Source organism: Rhagoletis pomonella, unplaced genomic scaffold (assembly GCF_013731165.1).
Source record: "Rhagoletis pomonella isolate Grant_MI unplaced genomic scaffold, Rhpom_1.0 Rhpom_scaffold_00004, whole genome shotgun sequence".
Lineage (NCBI taxonomy): Eukaryota > Metazoa > Arthropoda > Insecta > Diptera > Tephritidae > Rhagoletis > Rhagoletis pomonella.
The window spans coordinates 23,402,642-23,425,104 of NW_023458558.1; the positions used below are offsets into that span (position 1 = coordinate 23,402,642).

Genomic DNA, 22,463 nt, shown 5'->3' on the forward strand with positions numbered 1-22,463 from the left:
CGATTTTATATAAAAAAAATTGTTGCAGGAGGTTTACAAAGCGAGTTCATTGTGTTAGGTGCAACAAATCCGTAGGTTGTACTTTTAATAAAGTGAAAAAAAGCCGAAACAACTGAAAATATGGCGAATGTGCGGGACAGCGACACTTCATTGTGGCTGCATAACAAACTCGGCACCTCGAACGACTCGTGGATAAGTGGGTCGATATGCTCGCAACTTAATAAGGAAGTGCTGCGAAACATAAAGGAATGTTTTCCTGATCTACAGACTCAAGTGAAGCTAAAATTATTACTGAGCTTTTTCCATATACCACGACGATTGGTAGAAGAGGTGCGTTACATTTGCTAATCTGTGAAGTATGGCTGCAAGCCAATTAGCGCTTTCGTTATTTGGAAGGGACGGTGTAGAGTGTGAAATATGAAAACTTGAGATAGATCACCCAACAATGTGCACACACATGTAAAATATCGTATGCGCGGACAAGCATTGACGAGTGCTAGATGTTTAGCATTTTGCGATTGTGTGTATGCACGCATTGGTGACATCGCTCCATGCGCTTAAATCATAACTGCCTCGTCATAATTTTTGGCCCTAAAGATATTTTTTTATTAGTTTCAAATGAAATGCCGATCATCGATATTGTTAATGTCACTAGACTTATTAAATATAGTTTGATGCGCGGATGCTAATCAGTTTTTGTTTTAATGCAAGCCATTGCCTTGTTTTAATGAAACTATTATGCTTAATATATTTCCCGCCACTTATAAATATAGAAAGTGCCGCGGCAGGAGTGCCTTCTATATGAAGATACTATCTCAAGTAGCTATTAGGTTCACTTAAGTTAATTACTATAGTTTTTTAACAAAGGCAATCTTCAATTATTTTATTGTAAATAAAAATAAAAAATTTTACATCTAAATGTTTTAGTGGAAAACTGAATTGGAGGAAGTTATTGAAGTAGCAGGCTTGGATTCGGAGCTGTGGGTATCCATGTTAGCGGAGACCATGAAAACATTTCCAGCAACTAGTTCTCTAAATACAGAAATTTCAGAATACGAAGATACGCGACCTATCTTCACCGATATGGTAAATGACTTACGTAAATTGGTTAGTAAGCATTGTGATATCGGCATGCTTCCGCTGGAGTGTTTGTATCTAAACAAAAATGCTCTTGTTTCAGTGGTAAGCTCAAGATTTTTTATACATTTTTTATTGCTCACATAATTCAAATTATTTAATATTTAAATAGGTCGGCCAACAACAAAATCCAGTAAAACATTTCACTATAAAGCGTAAACCCAAGAGTGCAAATTTGCGCACTGAACTGCTTCATAAATCTGCTGACGCCCAGTCCTCCTTAAAAAAGTCTTCTGCACCGACTATACCGCTGCGTTCACGTGGTATGCCGCGAAAAATGACGGACACAACACCTCTCAAAGGAATTCCTTCCCGCGTGCCTTCATTGGGCTTTCGTTCGCCTAATGTATCTGGAACACCGCAACGGCCGAACTTAAGTCGCACACCAGCTGGTCGGAAGGACGGCGGCATAAAATTAATCGAATTTACAGAACAGCCATTAGGCTATGCAGCGGCAAAGAAACGCAAACGTGAACAACAGTTAGAGGAGCAACAAAAGAAACAGGAGCAAAAACTTATAGCATCTGCAGCTGCTGCAGAAAACGCTTCTCCAACTGCCATTTCGCCAACACAAGGTAGTGGTGTTAGCACAACAGCAGGTAATGCTGCTACACCAACTACACCCACATCGTCTGGTGCCGCTATAAATAGTTCTTTTGAAATCAAGACCGAAACAGTCCTGCACCTAAATCAAAGTGGAACTAGCGACGATATGTTAACAGATATTAAAGACAATGTATTAGCCACAAAGATTGAACCTCCGACACCAGAATATGCTCAATCTTTAAGTTACACGCAACCCACTTCACCAAAAGGTTCGGATAGTAAATCACAGATAAAGTCATTGGATATGCAATCCTTAAGTGTGGCTAGTACTGTATTAACACCTACAACTTCGGTCACAGTTTCTACTCCAACAAAAATGAGTAGTATGTCCACGCAGACACAAACACGTACGCCTACACAGACACAAAGTAGTAATACCAGCAATAATTTAAATCACAGCCACAAGCGCATCAAACAGGAGATTGAGATAAAGAGTGAAGAGATTTTAATGCCGCCAAATATTAAAGTGGAAAAAATTGAACCGCAGACTCAGCCGCCTTTGCTCACACAACAGTTGCCGCAGACCCCGTCACGCTTGCAGCAGCGAATAATTATACAGCAACAAAAGCAGCCGCAACAACAGTCCCCACAAACACAACCGACATTGCAGCAACAAACAACCCAACATGTTCTAATAAGATCTGCACCCCAACAACAAAAGCAAACTCTTAGTGGTTTGACTTTGGGCGCAGGCGGCGCCATAGTAACCAGACAAAAGATAAACACAACTACCACATCGCCTACTAATTCCAATACAATGATAAAAATGGAGAAACTTGATATAAATCCGATGGTGTCAAAGAGTCCTGTAACGAATACGATGCCCACTAATATTTATACTCAGCAACAGTTGCGTCAGACGAACAATCCATTGGCAAATTTGCCCAATAATATTTCTGTGAAAATAACATCATCGAAATCAGCGAAGGTTCAGTCATTACCTCAACAAAACTCGCAGCAACAACAGCAACAGCCAATACTAATTAACAGTTCAACACCCGTGATAATTTCCTCATCAGCAGCACCCGTTTCAAGACCGGTAAGTTTTTGTTTGTTTGAAAAAAAAACAAAAGTACTTATTGTGTTAATTTTTATAGAAACAACTTGTGCCATCTGGTACGTCGACAACAACAACGGCACAATCAATAAAGTCGATGCCATTGAGCCAGCTGAAGACTGCTGCTAACAGTGGGCCCGTTATCATTTCTCAGACAATCATACAACCAGCGAAGCGTTCAGCTACTTCTGCCACAAGCCTTCAGACTCACCAACAGCAGCAGCAACAATTACTGACTCATCATCAACCGCAACAACAACAACAACAACAACAACCTCAACACCAGCAAAGTATGCACCAGTCGGTTAGTACATCTACTACAGGAACTCAATACATCTTGACGACGTCTGGGCCTCAGCCACAACAACAGCATCAGCACGCACAACAGCTTCAAACAGCTGCAATGCCAACTTTGGCGTCGTTCTCTCATGCACGTCCTACCCAACAGAGCACCACAACGGTGTATCAAACAGCTGCTTCAGCTAATACGCAAACTCCAACGAAGATTATATTAAAAACTTCCCCATCGGGCGTAATGATGACACCGTTACGACAACAACAAGCACCGACCACTGCTAGCGGTAATCCACCACCGCTAATAGCGACGTCAACAACACAACAACAGCAACCTGCTTTACTAAATATTCAAAATGTACAGCTACCAAATCGACCAGTCACTATACAACCAGCATCTCAGGCAGCACAACAACAGCACCTTCAGGCACAATTGCAGCAACAACAGCCGCAACATACGATCGTATCTAACACCAGCGCAACGCAGCAGCCTAAGCTTACCCAAGTGCTTGTGCAATCAGCGAACCCTACTGGCGTTGGTGGCTCCGTTGGAAATGTAGGCGTCGCAAACGCGAATACAAATATGAAGAATAAGACAATCATACTGACACAGAAGGGTGTTATATTGCGCAATATCGGCGGCGATATGTACCAGCAGATACCGATAAGCAACATGAGCGGATTGCAGGGTCTGAGCTCAGGCACTGGTGCCACGCTGATGACAACTGCGGCTGGTCCGCCCAGTTTGGTGAAGTCAACAAGCTCAGGCGTTCAGCCTGGTCAAACAATACAGCTGCAGCAGCAAAGTGGAACCCAAGCGAAACCACAGCAACACCTACCAACGCTAATACCCACAAATACGTTAACATCTCAACATATGATTGTTCAACAGCCGACTCAAACGAACCTCATTAGTGCTGTGAGTGTTTTAAATGTCCCTCAAAAGATTCGTACAAAGCAAATACATACATACCGTTCTAATATTTTCAGCCTTCTCAACAAACCATTATTCGGCCGGTTATTTCTAACGTACAAGGCAACAGCTTGACAACATTGCCACAAGGTCTAACGCTGATTCAGCGTCCTGGCCAACAGCCGCAGCTGGTGCAGGTGCAGACGCCCAGTGGTTCGACAGCAGTTGGCCACCAGCTTCCAACTCAAATACAACGTACTATAATAACACAGCCAGCCCAGCAACAACAAATGCGATCACAACAAATCGTATTGCAGCACAAGTCGCAACCTCAGCAACGTATAATCACAACTACGCAAACGGGGACTGGTCAGCCACAGCATATACAGATTCAACAGGGTACACCAACGGGAGGTATTTCGCGTACCACACACATCGTTCAGGTGTCACAACAGGCTCACCAGCAGCAGCAACAACAGCCGCAGTCTCAGCAAGCACCACAGCGTAAAGGACTTTCTTTATCGGTAAAGCCAAAATTATGCACATAGGATTTTTGTTTTTAGAATAAATACTAATCCACGTTAATTACTTGCTCGCAGAACGAACATGTCCATAAGGCGCATGAAATGTTCCGTAAAGCGAACCGAGTTTCTCGTCCGGACAAGGCGCTCATATTGGGATTCATGGCAGGAATGCGTGAAAATCCCCGTCCTAACTCTGAGAATGTAATTGTTATAAAATTGGGCGAAAGCGAGGTAAGATAATGGAATTTTTTACTCATTGCACCCAATATGCCAATATGATCTTTGTTTTTGTCTTTAGGAGAAAGTGCAACAGGAAGATGGCAGCACAGCGCTTTGTTTGGTGGAGTCACATATCCGGCTGGATTACAACACAGGCGAGTGGAAGACATTCCAAAACTATCGGCGTCTCGATCAAAGTGTACAAGGACAAGGAGTGGATGGCACTGCTAACAGTGGGACCGGAGGCGCAATGCAAACACAAAACTCCGTTGTTATTTAAGGGAAGGGTGTTTAGCTTTTAGTTCAGCTCAGTCGCTCTGGACGTTGACGCCAATGTTTGCGCAATTGCTGATGTAATGGCTGAAAATTTCACGGCTGGCGATAACTGCGCGCACGTCTGACGAATAGCGAGCGTTGTGGGAGATAGTTTTAAAGCTAACGAGAAGAAGAAATTAAACATTATATCTAGGTGCAATTCGTGTGCAACTGCTGAGATGCAGCATACGCGACAAATAATCTTTTGGCAGTGCAGCATTTATACACGCATAGTAAGAGCCGAATCGCTTGATATGTACCACGCTTATCCCGGAGTGAATGACTGTATGTCGTTCCTTACGATTTGGAATCGAAATTAAATACTTGAGCTAGTTTTGTATTCATGTAATGTATCTTAAACAGGTACTCACAATTTTTCCATAAACAATGATAAAATTAAAATGGGCATAAACAGACTACCATAAACACGTTTTCAGTTAGAAAATATTAGCAAAAATCAGCAAAAAATGCCTACCTTATAATCTAAATATAAAACAAGGGACCCTAATAATGGTACCGAGTGTAATTGTAGCCAGCGGGTAGCAGAAAAATAAGCTGTGCTTTTTAATCGACTTCAAAAAAGGAGGAGGTTATCAATTCGTCGGAATATTTTACTTTGCAATCCTTCAATTTATATAAATATACTACCTAATTAATGACCCTACCCTTATATGTATACAATTAGCTGTACAAAAGGAAGTAGTTTAAATGTTTAATACTTGCATAACATAATATTAAGTTATATCTATCAATATATACACACATAAGAATCTAAATGCATATGTACGTACGTATGGATATTATGTAAACGCCAATATGCGCATATACTTTAAACTACATAAACTTGCTGCTGCATAAGTAAGTATGAATTTAGCTATAAAAGGAATAAAATATTTTAGCGATTAAAAAATACATTAAATTGAAGAAAATTGCTTAGGCAGTGGGCATAAATATCGATAATAAATCTGTATTAGGTGAAAATTTGAATTATATATCTACATGCATATGTATGTAACATACCTATGTAGTTACAGAGATACTACATGAATTCGTAAATGAAATTAAAATATACATACATAAATAAATATAGAATACATACGAACATTACTATAATGGCTTAATGTTAAAATATTTAAAAATAATGATACTGCTAATCGTTTGTTTTTATTTCAATCAAGGTTAAGGCGCGTAATCGCGCATTGTCATGAAATTTCAATTGGAAAGTTGAGCAATTCAATTGCGTCAGGTGCGTCAGGTGCATCAGGCGTAGTTGGCTTGGATTTTTACATGCTGTGCTGAGGTCATGATTTGTCGTTTGTAGACCGTAATACTTTACAAACAAACAAAAAAGTTCGCTGTGCACCCCTGAGTCTTAAAGAATTTGTACAAGACCATTTCAAAACCAAATCCTTTTTTTGGGCCGAACCCAGGGGTCGCTTTTTAACATTTTCCAGCAACACTTGCATTCGGCAATAAACACATTTTTTAAAAGTCCTACTGGAATAATCGAAAAACTTAGCAAAAGTTTAATGATTTTTAGTGAGCTTCAATTTACTGACATTCAGGTGGTACGTAAGGGTGATAAAAACTGAGATCTGGTGGGTAAGTACTGGAACGGGGTACTTGAGGTCAATTATTACTGGAACAAAAAAAAAAATGTCTCGAGACAAAAAAGTCGACACATCATAGATACCATGATACAATAATTTTTAGATTTGACAGAATCGTTGTTTGCATGACGTCACACTGGTGCAACTTGTTTACGTTTTCCTTGCAACATTTTTTCTTCTTCCATTCTTGCTCACGTTTTGGCATTTCTCTCTCGCAATTGCACCAGTGTGACGTCACACAAAAGTTATTCTCAAAAATCCTCTCTGATCGGCGCAATCTTGTATTCTATCATTCTTGATTTTAAGCGCACTAATAACACTGGTCTACAAGGGTTTTGCGAATAAGACGGGACCTGGTGTTTCCGAACGGATTTTTCGTGCTGAACACGAATCTGGGGTCCAAAACTTCCCATCACGTCACGTTTTCGAGAAAAAAGGGGTTGAAACCCCTAAAAACAGCGTTTTTGGACATTTTCGAAAAATTGTAGAGCCGAACCCTAACGTGCTACAAACTTTGCATATGTTAGAAATTAAAGGTAAAATTGTGCCCTTTCGAATGAGCCTTATGCCAAGTTGATCGCATGTGCCCTTGGAGCAGGGGGTGTATTTGTGTCTAGGGGTGCAGGAAAAAACAGCGTTTTTGGCCATTTTTGAAAAATTGTAGAGCTGAACCCTGACGTGCTACAAACTTTGTATATGTCAGAAATTAAAGGCTAAATCGTGCCCTTTCGAATGAGCCCTATGCCGAATTAATCGCATGCACCCTTAGATCAGGGGGTGTATTTGTGTCTAGGAGTCCAGGGAAAATTGATCGCAGAAAGAATTTCATCCACCATATTCGACCCGTCATCTTAAATTTTTAAAATCTAACTGCAGATTCGTAATCAGCGACTTTTAATATAGTTAAAACCTTGGCATTATTAATTTTCTATGATCGTTTAAGATTAAATTCTTTCTGTGATCAATTTTTCCTGCACCCCTAAACACAAATACACCCCCTGCTTTAAGGGTGCACGCGATCAATTCGGCATAGGGCTCATTCGAAAGGGCACGGTTTAGCCTTTAATTTCTGATATATGCAAAATTTGTACCACGTCAGGGTTCAGCTCTATAATTTTTCGAAAATGGCCAAAAACGCTGTTTTTAGGGGTTTCAACCCCTTTTTTCTCGAAAACGTGACGTGATGGGACATTTTTGACCCCGGATTCGTGTTCAGCACGAAAAATCCGTTCAGAAACACCAGGTCCCGTCTTATTCGCAGAAAAAAAGTTGAAATTTGTAGACCAGTGTAATGAGAGGAGTTGAATTCTTCCTTGCATTTGGACCTCACAGCATCAGTGAAGAGTTAAGAGCAGAAGAGCGTCGGCTAAGAAGAGCATAATGGGAAAACACATCTGTAGTGAGGCAGACGGAAGAACCTCTTAATTTATTTATTTAATCAAATGGAATACAAATTCTTACTGCCACTAACAAAACCGTGCTGATAATGGAAAATTCAACTTTTCAATGCGAAATTAAGCTTCTGTTTGACAACTGATTCCAAAACTTTTGGTGTAATGAAAGAATTTTTCCAGTCGTCAATAAAATATCCCCACGAAAGAGATTTATTGAACTGTATTGTTAATGGCTGAATAAGCGATGGGCAACGATTGAGCATAGCACCTGAGATGCTATCAGAATCCAATTTAAAGGAGTGCTTTATGGAACAAATAGCTACTTCTACGTCACTTTCAGAAACATCAGTGCGCCTAAATTAAGGACAGAATCTGAAAGATTGTAACGTTCAGAAACCTTTTTAGAATCCGAGACATAATTAGAGGAGAAAAATTCTGCGAAAAGATTAGCTACCTCAGCAGGTGTGTTCGTTCGCCTGCTTGTCATTCAAAAAGACTGAGGATGGCACACTCGACTTAGCGTTGTTGGATTTTACAAAACTCAAGAATGCTTTAGGGTTGTTTTTAATGACTGCTTCACTTTAAGTAATAAACTTATTATAGAAAATCTTGTCCAAGGAATTAAATATCCTAAGGCAGTACTGATATCTAATCAGGATAGATTGGGACCAAGTTTTAAAAATAATATTTTTGCGATTTTTGAGTCGCTATGCTATCAGCACTCCCCCGCCTCTGGACAGGCCCGACCAGATTTCGTCACGGTCCTTTCGATAAACATTATATAACTCAGGATCGAAGAAGTCTGAGTCAAAGAGATTAGGTGTTAACCAGCTTTCCACGATGGCGAATATGTCAAAATCCAAATGCGCGCTCAATCTGCGGACTACATCATGCGCAGTATGTATAACTGGGCTATCAGTTGTCATTCTAGAAACGTTTTGAAAATAATTTTGATTTTACTAGGTGCAACCATACTAGCAGTGCTATCGACTGGCTTTGTATTGCCCGTTAATTCACTAAGACGGCCTCAACGGCTTATCGAAATTGTAGGCGCAGACCCTAAGCTTAAGATTCGACTATTTTTTAACAAGCTTGTAGCAAGAAATGCGCCGATTATCAATGCCGGTGTGGTTCATCACGTACTCAATAATGTTATCACAAGAAACTGATGGCAAGAAAGATGACAAATGCAACCACTTAAAAAAGGGTTGTAAAGCCTAGATCATTGCAGTCATTGCTTACGACTTTACTCTCCACTGTTAGGCAAGGAGTAGGAGTAGAAGAAGGAGAAACAGGCACGCCCGCGCCCGTAGCATTAACCACATCAGCAGCTTCAGGTTCTGCATTAACAACGTCAGTTTGATCACAATTCCAGGAGGCGAATCATCAACGTCAATAACGCCGGCAGATGACTGCACAGTTGCATCGCTAACAACAACTGCGCCGATTGTTGACTTCGAGTTGGAGGCAAACATTTTATTATTTAGCAGTCAGTGAGGATCGTATCGAACAGTCGTAGACACATCACTCACTTCATCTGCTAACACTTGCAAGCACTTCGCAATGTAATTGTCCTTTAATTGCATTTCTATTGGAAGCTATAACCCCAAAAGGATCTAGTAAACTATTAACCCTTCAAAAGACCTACCTGAGATTTATACGAGTGGTGCTAAGGGATAACTGCAGACGGCAGGCCCATATGCATACCCTGGCGTTCAGTGCAGGTGACTAATGCCGGTATTACGATATGAGACCAGAAACCCAACGGCATCTTCTCTTTGAATGAATTTCAACCCTCATCAATTTGGATTCAAAGCGAATTTGATTAAAATACACTCGGAAGTGAATTGCAGAACCTGCCTGAATCTCTAATGCCAAATGACCCCACGCTGCGGACACCACAACACGCAATTCGGTATGGTTACCTCTCGCAAGATCATAGGATCTGACCACGCTATACTTTTCCTTGTGAAGTTTCCTAAAGCCAAGGGTCTAAAATCGAACATAACCCAGGCTCAAATTCAGCCGAATCTGTGCAGCGGAGTGATTGAAAACTGGGCTAGAAACGTCACATATTTAGGATATCGTACGTGGATGTACTCTTTATCCCATTCGGCTTATACGACTGACTTATCAGGTAATTTTCTTTCGTACGGTTTCCGATCCGTGAACGGATGTTGCTATTCGAGCCCTGGATCACTTTAATCCGTGCCACCATAAGAGTCCGTGACTGATATTTAAACGATGTTATTAGTGTTCCACGCATAATGGCATTCACAGTAAGAATGGAAAAAATTAGAGAAAAAGTGCCGTGACTATCGCCCTTAGAGCGTGTGTGAATGAATGAATGAGGTGAATAAAATTTCACCATCTTATTTTTACAAATGCATAGAAAATTTTGACAATCCCAAAGATTGTTGTTGTGTATAATTTTTCTACACCAAATTTAAGAAAAAAAACAATAAAATGCTAGGAAATGGAGTTTCTGGTCGCAAAATTAAGAAGTATTACACTATATTAAATATTTCTGCAAATCCATTTCTTTAATGTTTCAAGAGCTTTAATTGATTAAAATTAAATTGATTAAAGGTTTAAATTGATAATTGTAATCAGTGATGGTGGATGTTTTCTTAAACTATTAATTTCACTTCAATTAAAAATTTTTTATTCCACATAAATTTGTGTACGTCAAAAACTTACTGCTGTCAAAAAAGCTTTCATTTCACACAGCAGATGGAAAATCTGTCTCACCATAGTTAAAATATTATTTACCAGCTTCCCCAATAGAACTTTGTTGGCGATTCAAACACGTCCTTTATGAATTAATGGAACGGAACCGTTATATGGGAGGTGGTCGTGATTATTGTCCGATTTCAAAAATTTTCAAGGTTAACGATTAAACAATATAATTATGATCAAATTAGCCGCCCACTCAGTCGGTGAAAAATGTATAAATGATGATGAAAAAAAAAAAAAATTAATTCAACAAACTGTGCTATTTTGCATAAACATAAATGATCAGAGCCATGTTTGTCGCTAAAAATTAATTTCCCCAACTTATGTTATTTGCAGGGAGTCGGTAACGGCGATAACGAGATTTTACTGGACTCAGAATTAACCACAGATGGTGCAAACGGCCCTTAATGTTTAATATTTTTTCTAATATTTGAAATTTAACTTACCTTCCCATTGGTTTTCAATAAGAGTTATACATAAGTGTGTGTTTATTTATCTATTTTTATTTATAATTTACATATTTGCATATTAAACTTAAATTTATAAATATGTAGATGATAGTTCATGTAATCAACAGGTACAAGCATTGCGAAAACTAATGTTTGGGACGTTTGAGTCTATGACAGCATTTATGAAAATAACAAACAAAATTATACTACGAATACAGAAATATTCGAGCTAGTGTTTACAGGAATTCCATACTTAAACTCAAAAATGTTAACAATTAAAACAATTATGAAATAATTTATCTCATACTTGAGGCACTCACTTGAGCGTACAGGGATAAAGTAAAACACTTCCGTGCGTTGAGAACACCAGGCGAAGAAGGACTTGGCTAGACGGTTATTTGATAGGCGAAAATGAATTATGAAATAGTGAAAATTATATACTAAATAACTAATAAAATGTTAACATATATGTACATATACATATGTACGCCTAAGAATATTGGAATAAAGAATTTTTTTTGGAAATAAATATCGTTTTTTGCACCACCTAGCGTGGTGTGACACACTTCAATCGGTGACTTCACGCCAATGGACAATTGCGCGTTGCGAATCTGGCGCTTTACCGAACGGGCGGGTGCCATCGATGTATACGTATTGATTGACCTGATAGTCCAGTAATGTCTTGTAGTGATAGACGTCATTGCCCAATTGCTGTAAAAATATATGTAAAAAAACAAAAAAACAAAAGTGTAAGAACTCGTATAAATTACTTTAGCTGCTTCAATTCACCTGCGTTAAGGGACTCGTATTGGTCGTTAAAATTCCGGCAAATTGTTTCTCTCTTGCAACGTGCAGCACTTCGTTTTCCATAAAATGCATACAGGCAATATTTTCTTGCGGACTCATGTCGGAGCTGGTGCCCATCATAAATGAGTGAAGTATCTTGTTGAGTCCTTTAGGGAGTTGGTTGTCCCTTTATTACGAAAAATAAGAATTAACAAAATACAATTGTTAAAATTTAATCAAAGCGAAATATGAGTGCACCAAGAATCCTATTTCACCTACAAATAGATGAGTATGAGGGGCACTAAATGAGCCTTTAGATTTCGCAACACTAATGCAATTTGGGTCGATCTGATGTGTGAAGCCATATATACATACGCTTCTCTTCTCTGCCCCACCCAACCATAGAGAGATACTATGCCGTAACGCCAATTCCAACCCAAGGGATTCCTAAATATAAAAGCTCTTAGTTGGGAGACATTTAAAAAGGCTTAGACCGACTCAAAATTGTTTCCAAGTTTTGGAAAATATTATTGTCACATAGCACATTTCGAGTATAAGCACAGTGCCACTGAGTATGAGGGTAAACGAAGAAAACCACACAATTGTTGAGTTTTGGAATGCACCCATAGTTGCAGGATCTTCAATACCAAAAACCTACTCGAATCCGGCAGTCAACTGTCGATATTCAGTTCAAAACTTTAAAGTTAATTGCCAAGATAGACTTAATTCGCGATGTGAAAACGATCGAGAATATATGAGTGTTCTCGTACTCTCCCTACAAAATTACCCACCAGAAAAAAATCGCTCTCAAAGAGAAAAAATCAAAATCTCAAAATCAACGGTAATTTTTAGTCATTTGAAACATGAACTTTATTAGACTGAAATTGAATGGGTAACAAAACCGCATACCTGAAAGTTTTATAAAATATATATTGAAAAGTTTGAAATTTTGATGAAAAGTTTTTGAAGTTTGATTAATTATCGTAAAATTTGAGCAAACTTAGAAACTATCAAAAGTTGTGTTTAATGAACTGCTCTAGGTTACGCCAGGCTAAGATATCTCACAAAATTGTGTTTCATGAGGATTTTTCTTGCTCTCCTTACTCTACTTTTGTTTCATAAGCCTGCGCTAAGTGGAACTGGGGCAACTTAGAGCACGATTTCCTGCACCAGCTTTTTTCATGGAGTAACTCAGAGCAAGCAACTGTTTTGAGAATTTCTGTCTGAAAAGTGCTCCATGAGATTTCTGGTCTGAGTTGCTCTAACTTGCTCCATTAATTTTTTGACAGCTGCTCGATTCTGCTCTAACTTGAGCTGCTCTGCACTTTTTTCGGTCTCATTAAATTAAAATAAACGAAAAATATTAAAAATAAATAAATAAACATAATTTACAAACAATATCCTTTTGAATTTTGGGGCTAAATCTTTGACCCAAGCTGTGTACATATCGAACCTTAACCGTCAAAAAGATTTTAGCGACATTTTTTTTTCAAAATTTTCTTTTTGATGCTGAAATCTTCCTAGAGCATCTAGATGTCTTCTACATACATATGTAACTAATAAACTTACCGTATGGGACCTTCGATAAACTCCAAAAACTCGAATACTATAATTAGTTTGGACTTAACCTCAACTTCGGGTTCGGCGCGTGCATCAAAATTTAGAGCCGTACCAATAATACGATTTGTACGTTTATCGCGCACAACTAAACTGAGGTTCTTCTCCACCAAGGCAATCCAGATGTCCTAACGAATAGAAAAAATTCCAAGTCAAATATTTTATTGCAGAAATATGCCAAAGAACAGTTGATATTTACATTTATAAGATCACTGTAGTCATTGGGGAATATATCCGGTTTCAGCCATTGTTCCAGATCTGCCTTGCCATAGAAACTATCAACTATGATTCTTCATTGAAATAGAAAAAATTAGCATTAACAAACCATTTAAATTTTTTTTTTTGTAAAACTTACTCAACCACGTCTTGCCTATGTGCATCACTGAGTGGCTCGGCGATCATATCCAGATGTGGTGCAGCATTTGTCCAATCTTCAACCATTGGCGAAGAGCTGCGGTTATTTATAATTTTTTCTAAAATTTCTCCCAAATCTTTTGCCGCAATAAACTCAGATATGCCAATATTGTAACCCTTTTCCCTCAATAAAGTCACTGTATAAATGGAATTCAACGAGTTTCCACCCAGCTCGTAAAAATTGCTCTGCGGCGTTAAAGTTGTGCGTGTCGAACGACCGATTACGCCACCAACAGTCTCGAACAGATCCCGAGCAATGTGTTTTACCTCGGCGGGTACGAGCGAGTAATCAAAATCCAGTACTATACTGGAATCACCTTCGTTATTATTGGCTGTTTCGTAGGTTTTGAGTAGCGCTTGCCGATCTACTTTGCCATTAACAAGGAAAGGTACTTGCTCAATAAGAACAACCTGTGGCGCCATATACTCGGCCAATTTGTCCCTCAATTTAGCTTCGATTTGCATTTCGTTTAGTAGCGGTGAGTCGTCGCGTAACTTAACAAAAGCCAGAATCGTTTGATCAATTTTGCCAGCATGGTAACAAAGTACAATCGCTTTATCAACGAATGGCAATTCTGAGACATTCTTTTCAACTTCGGCCAGATCTACGCGGTGACCACGTATTTTTATCTGCGAATCGGTGCGGCCTTCGTACATAACATTACCGTCACGAATCGTGCCATAATCTCCAGTACGATAGAGACGCGAATATTCTGTGCGCGATTCAAATGAATTGTCATTACATAATTATTTACTTAGTTGAATGATATATTGGAACTTACTTAATTCCACAGCCAACGGATTTTCCACAAACTTTTCGGGGTCTCTGCCATTTACATAACCCTCGGCAAGGTTCAGACCTGAAACGAATATTTCGCCGATTTCTCCATATTTAATTGGGCGGAAGTCACTATCAAGTAGATAGATTACAGTGTTCGAGAGCGGAATGCCTAAGAAGGATAAACATGTAAATTGTTAGAAAAGTATTAGGAAAAATCACAACTTCATTTGAATATTTATGTAAATATTCGAAACCTTGTGTATTTAATGGGCCACTGACTTACCAATCGGTACGTGCTCATAGAAGCTCAACTGCTTTTTGCTTTCGCAGGCAAAGTAGGTGACATCACCCATCACTTCAGTGGAGCCATAGAAGTTGAATAGCGTATGCACGCCCTCAACAAAGTAGTCAAAGAAACTTGTAGCCAGTGCAACCGGCAATGGTTCACCGGAACAAACCCACAACTTCAAATTGTACAAGAGTCGGTCGCGTTGTATCAGTTGGTATTTTGTCCCATTTCCATCGTTCAGCTTCAAATACATCAGAATCGAGCGCAAGAGTGTCGGCACCAAAACTAATCTACGAATTTTATATTTTTCCAACAAATCCACCAAACGTTCCGGATCTTTAGTTATCATCTTTGGCACCACTAAAATGGAAAGGCCACACATTAGCGGGCCCCACAATTCGGATATTGAGTCAACGAATGTGAGCGCTGTCTTGAAGACGCTCACACTTTCAGTCGACGCGTATGGAAATTTGTGCCATTGCCATTGCAGCCGATTCAAGATGACAGCGTGCGGCAGGCGTACACCTTTCGGCACACCAGTACTGCCCGATGTGTAGAGCACAATTGCCAAGTGGTTACTACCATCGGCGAGCATTTCGCTGCCCAGCAAATTCGCGTTGCTCAACTCGGCCGAGCGGTGAAAAAGTTCCGAACTTGAAATGATATGTGTGCCGCTGAAGCGTTGACGGTCGATATTGTCGTCGCATAGCACCATAATGGGGTGCGCTTCTTGCAGGATGTGTTGTATGCGGGTGATCGGAAAACTGGGATCAATTGGTAGATATGCGGCTCCTGCTTTCCAAATGGACAGCAGCGTATTGACGAGCACATCCGATGGTTCCATGCATACTGCCACAATGTAATCGCCATCTGTGTTAGGTTGTAAGCTGTTGCGTTTTACGTCGGCCACCAATAGGCGTGCACATTGGTTGGCGCGCTGGTTTAGCTGTTTGTAAGTGCATTGTGTGGCTTCGGAAGCGATTGTGGTGCCGCCATTGCTGTGCGATATGAGTGCAGTTTTGTGCGAGTGATGTAACAGGTTGGCCTCGAAAATGCGATGCAGTGGACGTGGCGTTATATCCTGCTGTTGGCCTTTCAAAATTGATAACTTCGGTATGGAACCCATTGGTGTGACTGGAAATACATATTTGAAAGAAAGTACAATATAAATACATAGGAGGTCGGGAAATAAACTAAGGATATTTTATTTTTCAAAAATAAAATGCGAACTTTTATTATATCGACACCTGAGTAGAGGATCGACTTATCTCGGCAGCCAGTTCGAAAACTCTTCAAGAACGTCCCACTCCAGTATTTGATTGAAAAGCACCCAATCTCAGAATTCGGTTAAAAACGCGCTATTTCAACTAAAGATACATTGAAATGTGATGAGATAGGTCGTTTTTGAACCGAATTTTGAGATATGGCGCCCTTCAATCAAATTCTGGAAAAGGGCGTTCTTGTGAAGTTTTTTGAATTTTGAATTGTGTCGTTATTCCACAGAATCATCGATCTGTATAAACCGGTTTAGATATTAATATCTAATCTATATGGTTTTTGTATTGACACAAAGTTCGGGCTCATATATGACACCTAAGGGATTCATATAAGAGTCACACATTTTTTGTTTTTCAAACTATATTTCTTATCCACATGGGGCTCCTTTCGGGCTCAGAATTTCTGAACGCTCGCAATATGTTTGCGAGGTTTAGTACCGTTAAAAAAAGTTCTCCATGTATCTGTATGCAACAAAATACTGGACAAAAATTTTTTCTTCAAAACAACGTTCAATTAAGGTCTTGGGTACTGATTTATGAAACCTTACAATCTTTAATAAGTAACTTCATAATTGGACATTGAAGTTCACCTACCCATGGAATACCCATGTTAGTCAATAATTTTTATCAGAGTTAACCCTACTACAAAGGAATTTGTTTTTCAGAAATTATAAATTTTACTAAGCGCAATGTAAAACGCTGTACTGAGGTTGGCCTATTAGATTTGTAAATATAAATTAAATACTTATTCTTCATTGTTTTTTTTTTATTATAATAAGTACGCATAATGCAAGTATTAATGGCTAGTACAACTCGTATGAAATGCATTTAGGAATTAGTAATTGCTTGTATATAATTGGATTTGTAAAGATTCATTACTTCCTTCGCACGCTTTCATTAAGTGATTTATTGACACTCTCACTAGCAAGCGTTTAATCGAATATGCTATACTATGCATACGGTGACCATATTTATGAGAACCGAATATGGGACCAAAAATATTTTTTAAAATTTGTTCCACAACAGCTTACAGATCTTAAAGTCTTCTTCAATGATGCTACATGTATTAGCCCTGAAACTGTATCCAGTAGTAGTAACAGTGGGATAATTTTTTCGAGATTTTTACCCCGTAAAATTTGTTTAAAAAATTCGTAAAATTTTAGTATAATAAAGTGCATTTTTGAGTCGCTAAGGCTTACCCTTAATTTTTGGCAACTTTTTTTTTTGTTGACAGTGTTACGCATTTTTTTCATACAAAGTATTGTTCGACCATTTTTTTTTTGAAGAGAAGCATACGACCAGCACTTTCCACTCGTGCTTTATAGTACTCAATTTTAATGAGTTATAAAACTGCAAACAATTTTTTTTTTCTAAAAGATTGAAATTTTGGTGAAACCGTGCAGAGTTAATATTTGTAGTTTTTTGCATAAAGTTGAAAATTTTGTATAATATGGTGGTAAACATTAAATAAACTAAGAAAAAATGGCTAAAACTTACTAAAATATCGAGTCCTAATTTCTATTTAGGTTACTGTATGTATTCCTCGATTCGAATCACAGGCACTCAGATTAGAAAATCATAACTGTTTATGGAGAATATTAGGATTATATACCAACATCACTCCAAACTCGTTGATAGGCATGCCATTTTAGGACATTAAGAAAAAAATACAGAACATTTGGCGTCCCGTATAAAATAAATAAATTACCCGGACAATGGGTCCAAAAAAGCGTACTGTCCCTTATAATACAGGACGGATGGTCACCGTAGCTATGCAGCATATTGAACAGGTTGCGTATACGACTAGTAGTTAGGATGGGTGTGTGCGTAAAATATGTATTAAAGCAACTATGTAGCATGTGAACCAGATGCAATGCCTTATATGGAGTGTCACTTATTTCACACTTTTGCTTATTTTTTTATTTCGAATTGAAGTTGACTTAGTTAACGTTTATTGCTTTTTTATTTATTGTCAGCTATTGAGTTAAATCAAAGTTTAAAAGGACTTGAAGTAACTACATACATACATAGTATGTGTAAGAGACACATTCGCGCATGTGTCATACGTATGTATATTTCCATGTACATATTTATATACTGTTTGCAGGTGAGTTACCTATGGATATGCACTATATCCCATATATACATATGTATGTATGTGTGTATGAATAAAATGTGGAAGTAATTGTTAATCAATTTATTATTTATAACGGTACGTTCATTAATTCATATGTTGTAAATACAGTTACTCTCTCACAGGTAACTCCTTGTTTATATGCGTTTGGCTAGGCAGAAAGTCTAGAAAATTTCTGTCACTCATACATATTTACAACAATTTTTACAAGCACCAATTATTGATTATGATAAGGTATTTTAATATTTCATATGAATTAATTCAATGAATGCTATTTAAACTTTCACAAATCTTATTTTGAAGGCTTTAAGATCTAATAAAATATTACATTTTATTTATGTCGAAGGTTGTTCAAACTGGATTTTAACTATGCACTACTAACTTTTACTATTTAAAATCACTAATAATCTAAGTAGATTATTTTAAAATCGGTTTTACACAACAAATAAAGCTTTTACATTTCTTAGTTAAGTATTTAAATACCGGTTACCTAATAAGACTTTGTTGCTACTACATATTACTATACATTTACATATATATGCACGATGGGGATGCTCATTGACGTAGAAACAATGTAATTATGAATTTAGATTTTATAAAGTTGTGGTAAATGGATTTTGTTTATGCTATAATTACACAGCCCAACTTGACAATTGTACACTGGATAAGAATATTAATTTCTCGTAGCAAAGTCAACGAAATTTCAGATAGTAAGACATGCTCTTTTAAATGCTATTTACATAAATTTTTTCAAGGAATAAAAATGTTACGATGCTACATCATTTTAAAAATTTGCCAAAACTCAGTCACATGAAAAAGATCATATCAAAATAATGGTTTCTAGGTTCAAAAAATTTAAGGGGTATATAGCGGAGCAACGATTAGTAGAGGTATTTTTCTTATGTAGCTATGTAGTTTTTTTTTAATTTCTAAAATGCTGTTTTGTCTTTTAAGAATTACCGTTATAATGGAAGGTGACTTTAGTTACAGTCCGTTCGTGAAAATTTTGTTTAATAATTCACTCACGTTTTATCTTAGGACAGTGCCTTTTATATAGCAGAAAGTGCTTAGCAATGTCAGCCAAAAAATTATTTAAAATGAACGCGATTTCCTAGCGGCTTGACATTTTCACTTTTACCTACTTAAATTTAATGGACTACAAAACTGCATACCTAAAAATTTTGAGCAAAAAAAAAATTAAAATTTTTAGGTGTAATTGTTAAAGTTTGTTGAGTTTTTATAATTTTTGTAAGAAGTTTGAAATGTAGATTTATGTGATTCTGCTTAGATAATGTGCTAGACTTTTATAAAAAAAAAACTATAAATGTTAGATTAACAAAATAAAAAACCAAAACTGGTCAAAATGTAACTTAACTTAAGCAGCTGACCACAAGGGTATATAGATAATAGACGAGTCCGCGGGTCCCCCCTCCTGCCGTGCGTCCACCTCAACAAAAAAATTAAGTTTATCAGCCCTGTAAAACGTACCTCTGACAACTGTCCCACACATACATAGCTGTCACGGGTGGGATATGCTTCTCTGTTGAATTATTCCTATCTAACTACGCGGAAATGACAATGCAATTGTGGTAAATATTTGCAATTCATTTCTAACATTATGTAACAAATGCGAAACACAACCTCAACTTCTGTAATTAAATATAACAACTTTTAGCTTTTTTTTGTCACGGGTGGGACAAGACCAATACTGCTTAATAATAACTCATAATATAGATAAAGTAGTCATATAATTTAATATAAACACAATTTTATTAAGAGCAGATGAGTTCTACTATATATTTTTGTTACCAAACATTTGAATCATGAATCGCAAATTATTTGACAGTGCATTCAACACAACCTACTTTAAACTCAATAAAAAAATTTTCATAGAATTTGATTTCAAAACGTAAAAAAAGGTAAAAAAAAAATGTATTTAAAGCTTTAATTTGTTATTTTTTGGTTGATTCAAGATTTTTACAAATGTCTTATCGTTTGTTAGTTTTATAAGAAAAAAACAATTTTTGCACTGAGGTTCACTTTCCCATGGAACCTCCCAAGAGGAAATTTCTTTAGAATTTAAAAAATTAAAATTTTAGGTTTGGTTAGGTCCTTAACATATAATTTTTTTCAAAAACAAATCTTGCGAAATTTCAAGGCTAAATATTTAACAGGACATTTCAATACTTACCAGTCCTTCTGCACCAAAATTTTGAATCTATTTAAATTCTACAGTATTTTCTCTTTAATTTAATACCCATATTTTTCCTCTAAGCACATGTCTCTGAATTTTTTAAAACATTTTTGAAGTACTGACATCAGAGTGAAAAACTAAAAACGCGATTTTACTATATTTGGCCCATAGTTTCGCAAATATATTTATACTTGTGTTTAAAATTTACTATCGGGCGGTGTTATATGTATGTATAATGAGCTAGACATTTAAAAAAAATATTAATTATTAAATAAAAAATGAGCTGTAGCCAATACTGTTCAAGAAAAGGAGTTTCTATTATAGCTACAGTGCTAATTACATATACCGACTTAAAAGGCCGCGATCCCGGGATTAACATTCCTAGTACATACATACATACAGTTAATGTATGTAGTACTAAAGCTAGTTAAACGAACAAACAGTGCAGTGCATACAATTTTATAGCCTGATTTTATATTGCAAAATAAAATGGCGATTACAAAATAAAATGCGAGACCACTTAGAATTGGCTCACATAACCTAGCCCTGAGCTGTGGCATTTCTGTCAGATAGCAATACTACTTTAAGAGCGCGTCAATGCTACATTTTATATTTTTTAATCACCAAGTTACTATGATTAATTGAATAGATTCTACATATAAACGGATGTGCAGCCTTGAAAGCATTTAAATTTATGCAATTAAAATTTATATTCCTCATTTTCCTGTCCGTCAATATAATGGACAGGTGGCATACATTTATGCCTTCATACATACAAATAAATGATGTAGCGGAGGAAACATTCATACATTGTATGGGTATGTGAGTGAATACACTTCATAATAGGGATGTTTCGAATGTCATTGGCGAATGCGAATTTTCGAAATGCGAATGTGCGAATGTTCTAGGTTGCTTATAAGCCTTTTAGCAGTATTTGTTGAAGGCCCATCAATGTTGCCGATGCTGTCTGAACCTAAAAGCCGGTTATTGTCGACACGCTGGTTAGACAGACTAATAGCCTATTTCCACCAGAGGTTTAACTGCAGTTAAGAGCTCAGATAAGTTCCGAAAGTTTCAACATGGGGTGAGCGGACAGGGCTTATTTCTTGGTGTTTGCTTTTCTCCTTTCGTTTGCGTGCATTTAGTAAGAGGAATTACACCCTTCGAATTGTAATCTCCTTGTTCCAATAGGCATAAACTCCAGTTAAGACTTGGTGGAAATGAACCACTAGAGCCCTTTCGACAATATTAGAGTGGATTCTCTGCCCATGTACACATTCACATTCGCAAAACATTCGTCTCAGTTGATGCGATTGCGAATGCCGAATGCGAATGTGTAAAACGATGCAAAGCATTCGCATAACGAATGCGAATGCAAATATTCGCAACATCCCTGCTGTATGAGTATTTTCATGTTAATTCTGTATTTGGTTCATCGCGCCACAAATGGCGGCAATAAAAGACCAATCATCTTGTTGTTCGCGAAGGTAATTCGTAATCCGGCGTAGAGGTGCATGCTACAGTTGATATGTATGCAAGAGTTTATATGTTAGTAAGTAGTAAATCTATACATAGCAAAACGTCAACTTTGGTCACGGTTGCCACTGTTGATTGTTTCCAACCAAACTTGGTTGTTTTTCTTTTATTTTTTTTCCAATTTGATGGTTTGGTAGTTTTTTCTCTGATTTGGTTGGCTTTTTTCAGTTAGAAATTAGCA

At 37.5% G+C, this 22,463-nt stretch overlaps 2 protein-coding genes across 3 annotated transcripts in view; one reads left to right on the forward strand and one right to left on the reverse strand.

Annotated features, from left to right (window-relative positions):
- Positions 1-120: 120 nt before the first annotated feature.
- LOC118737261 (negative elongation factor A) lies at positions 121-6,219 on the forward strand. The gene is made up of 7 exons (XM_036467662.1): positions 121-330; positions 928-1,182; positions 1,250-2,782; positions 2,841-4,013; positions 4,085-4,531; positions 4,607-4,762; positions 4,830-6,219. Exons 1-7 carry the CDS (start codon positions 121-123, stop codon positions 5,028-5,030), a joined length of 3,975 nt encoding a protein of 1,324 aa, XP_036323555.1. The 3' UTR covers positions 5,031-6,219.
- A 5,275-nt stretch (positions 6,220-11,494) lies between these two features.
- Positions 11,495-22,463, reverse strand: part of LOC118737262 (mycosubtilin synthase subunit C) — a 196,019-nt gene continuing 185,050 nt past the window's right edge. For both annotated transcript variants that reach the window (XM_036467664.1, XM_036467663.1), the window contains 7 exons: positions 15,136-16,275; positions 14,854-15,021; positions 14,013-14,784; positions 13,857-13,947; positions 13,610-13,785; positions 12,044-12,227; positions 11,495-11,965 (listed from right to left, as the gene is read on the reverse strand). In XM_036467664.1, coding sequence (XP_036323557.1) covers positions 11,822-11,965; positions 12,044-12,227; positions 13,610-13,785; positions 13,857-13,947; positions 14,013-14,784; positions 14,854-15,021; positions 15,136-16,267 — 2,667 coding nt within the window. In that variant the 5' untranslated portion in view covers positions 16,268-16,275 and the 3' untranslated portion in view covers positions 11,495-11,821. The remainder of the gene's footprint in view (positions 11,966-12,043; positions 12,228-13,609; positions 13,786-13,856; positions 13,948-14,012; positions 14,785-14,853; positions 15,022-15,135; positions 16,276-22,463) is intronic.

Coding starts and splice junctions, on each gene's coding strand:
- LOC118737261 (XM_036467662.1), top strand. CDS start 121: ATGGCGAATGTGCGGGACAGCGACACTTCATTGTGGCTGCATAACAAA. Junction 1,183..1,249: donor AAAATGCTCTTGTTTCAGTG/GTAAGCTCAAGA, acceptor ATATTTAAATAG/GTCGGCCAACAACAAAATCC. Junction 4,532..4,606: donor GTAAAGGACTTTCTTTATCG/GTAAAGCCAAAA, acceptor ACTTGCTCGCAG/AACGAACATGTCCATAAGGC.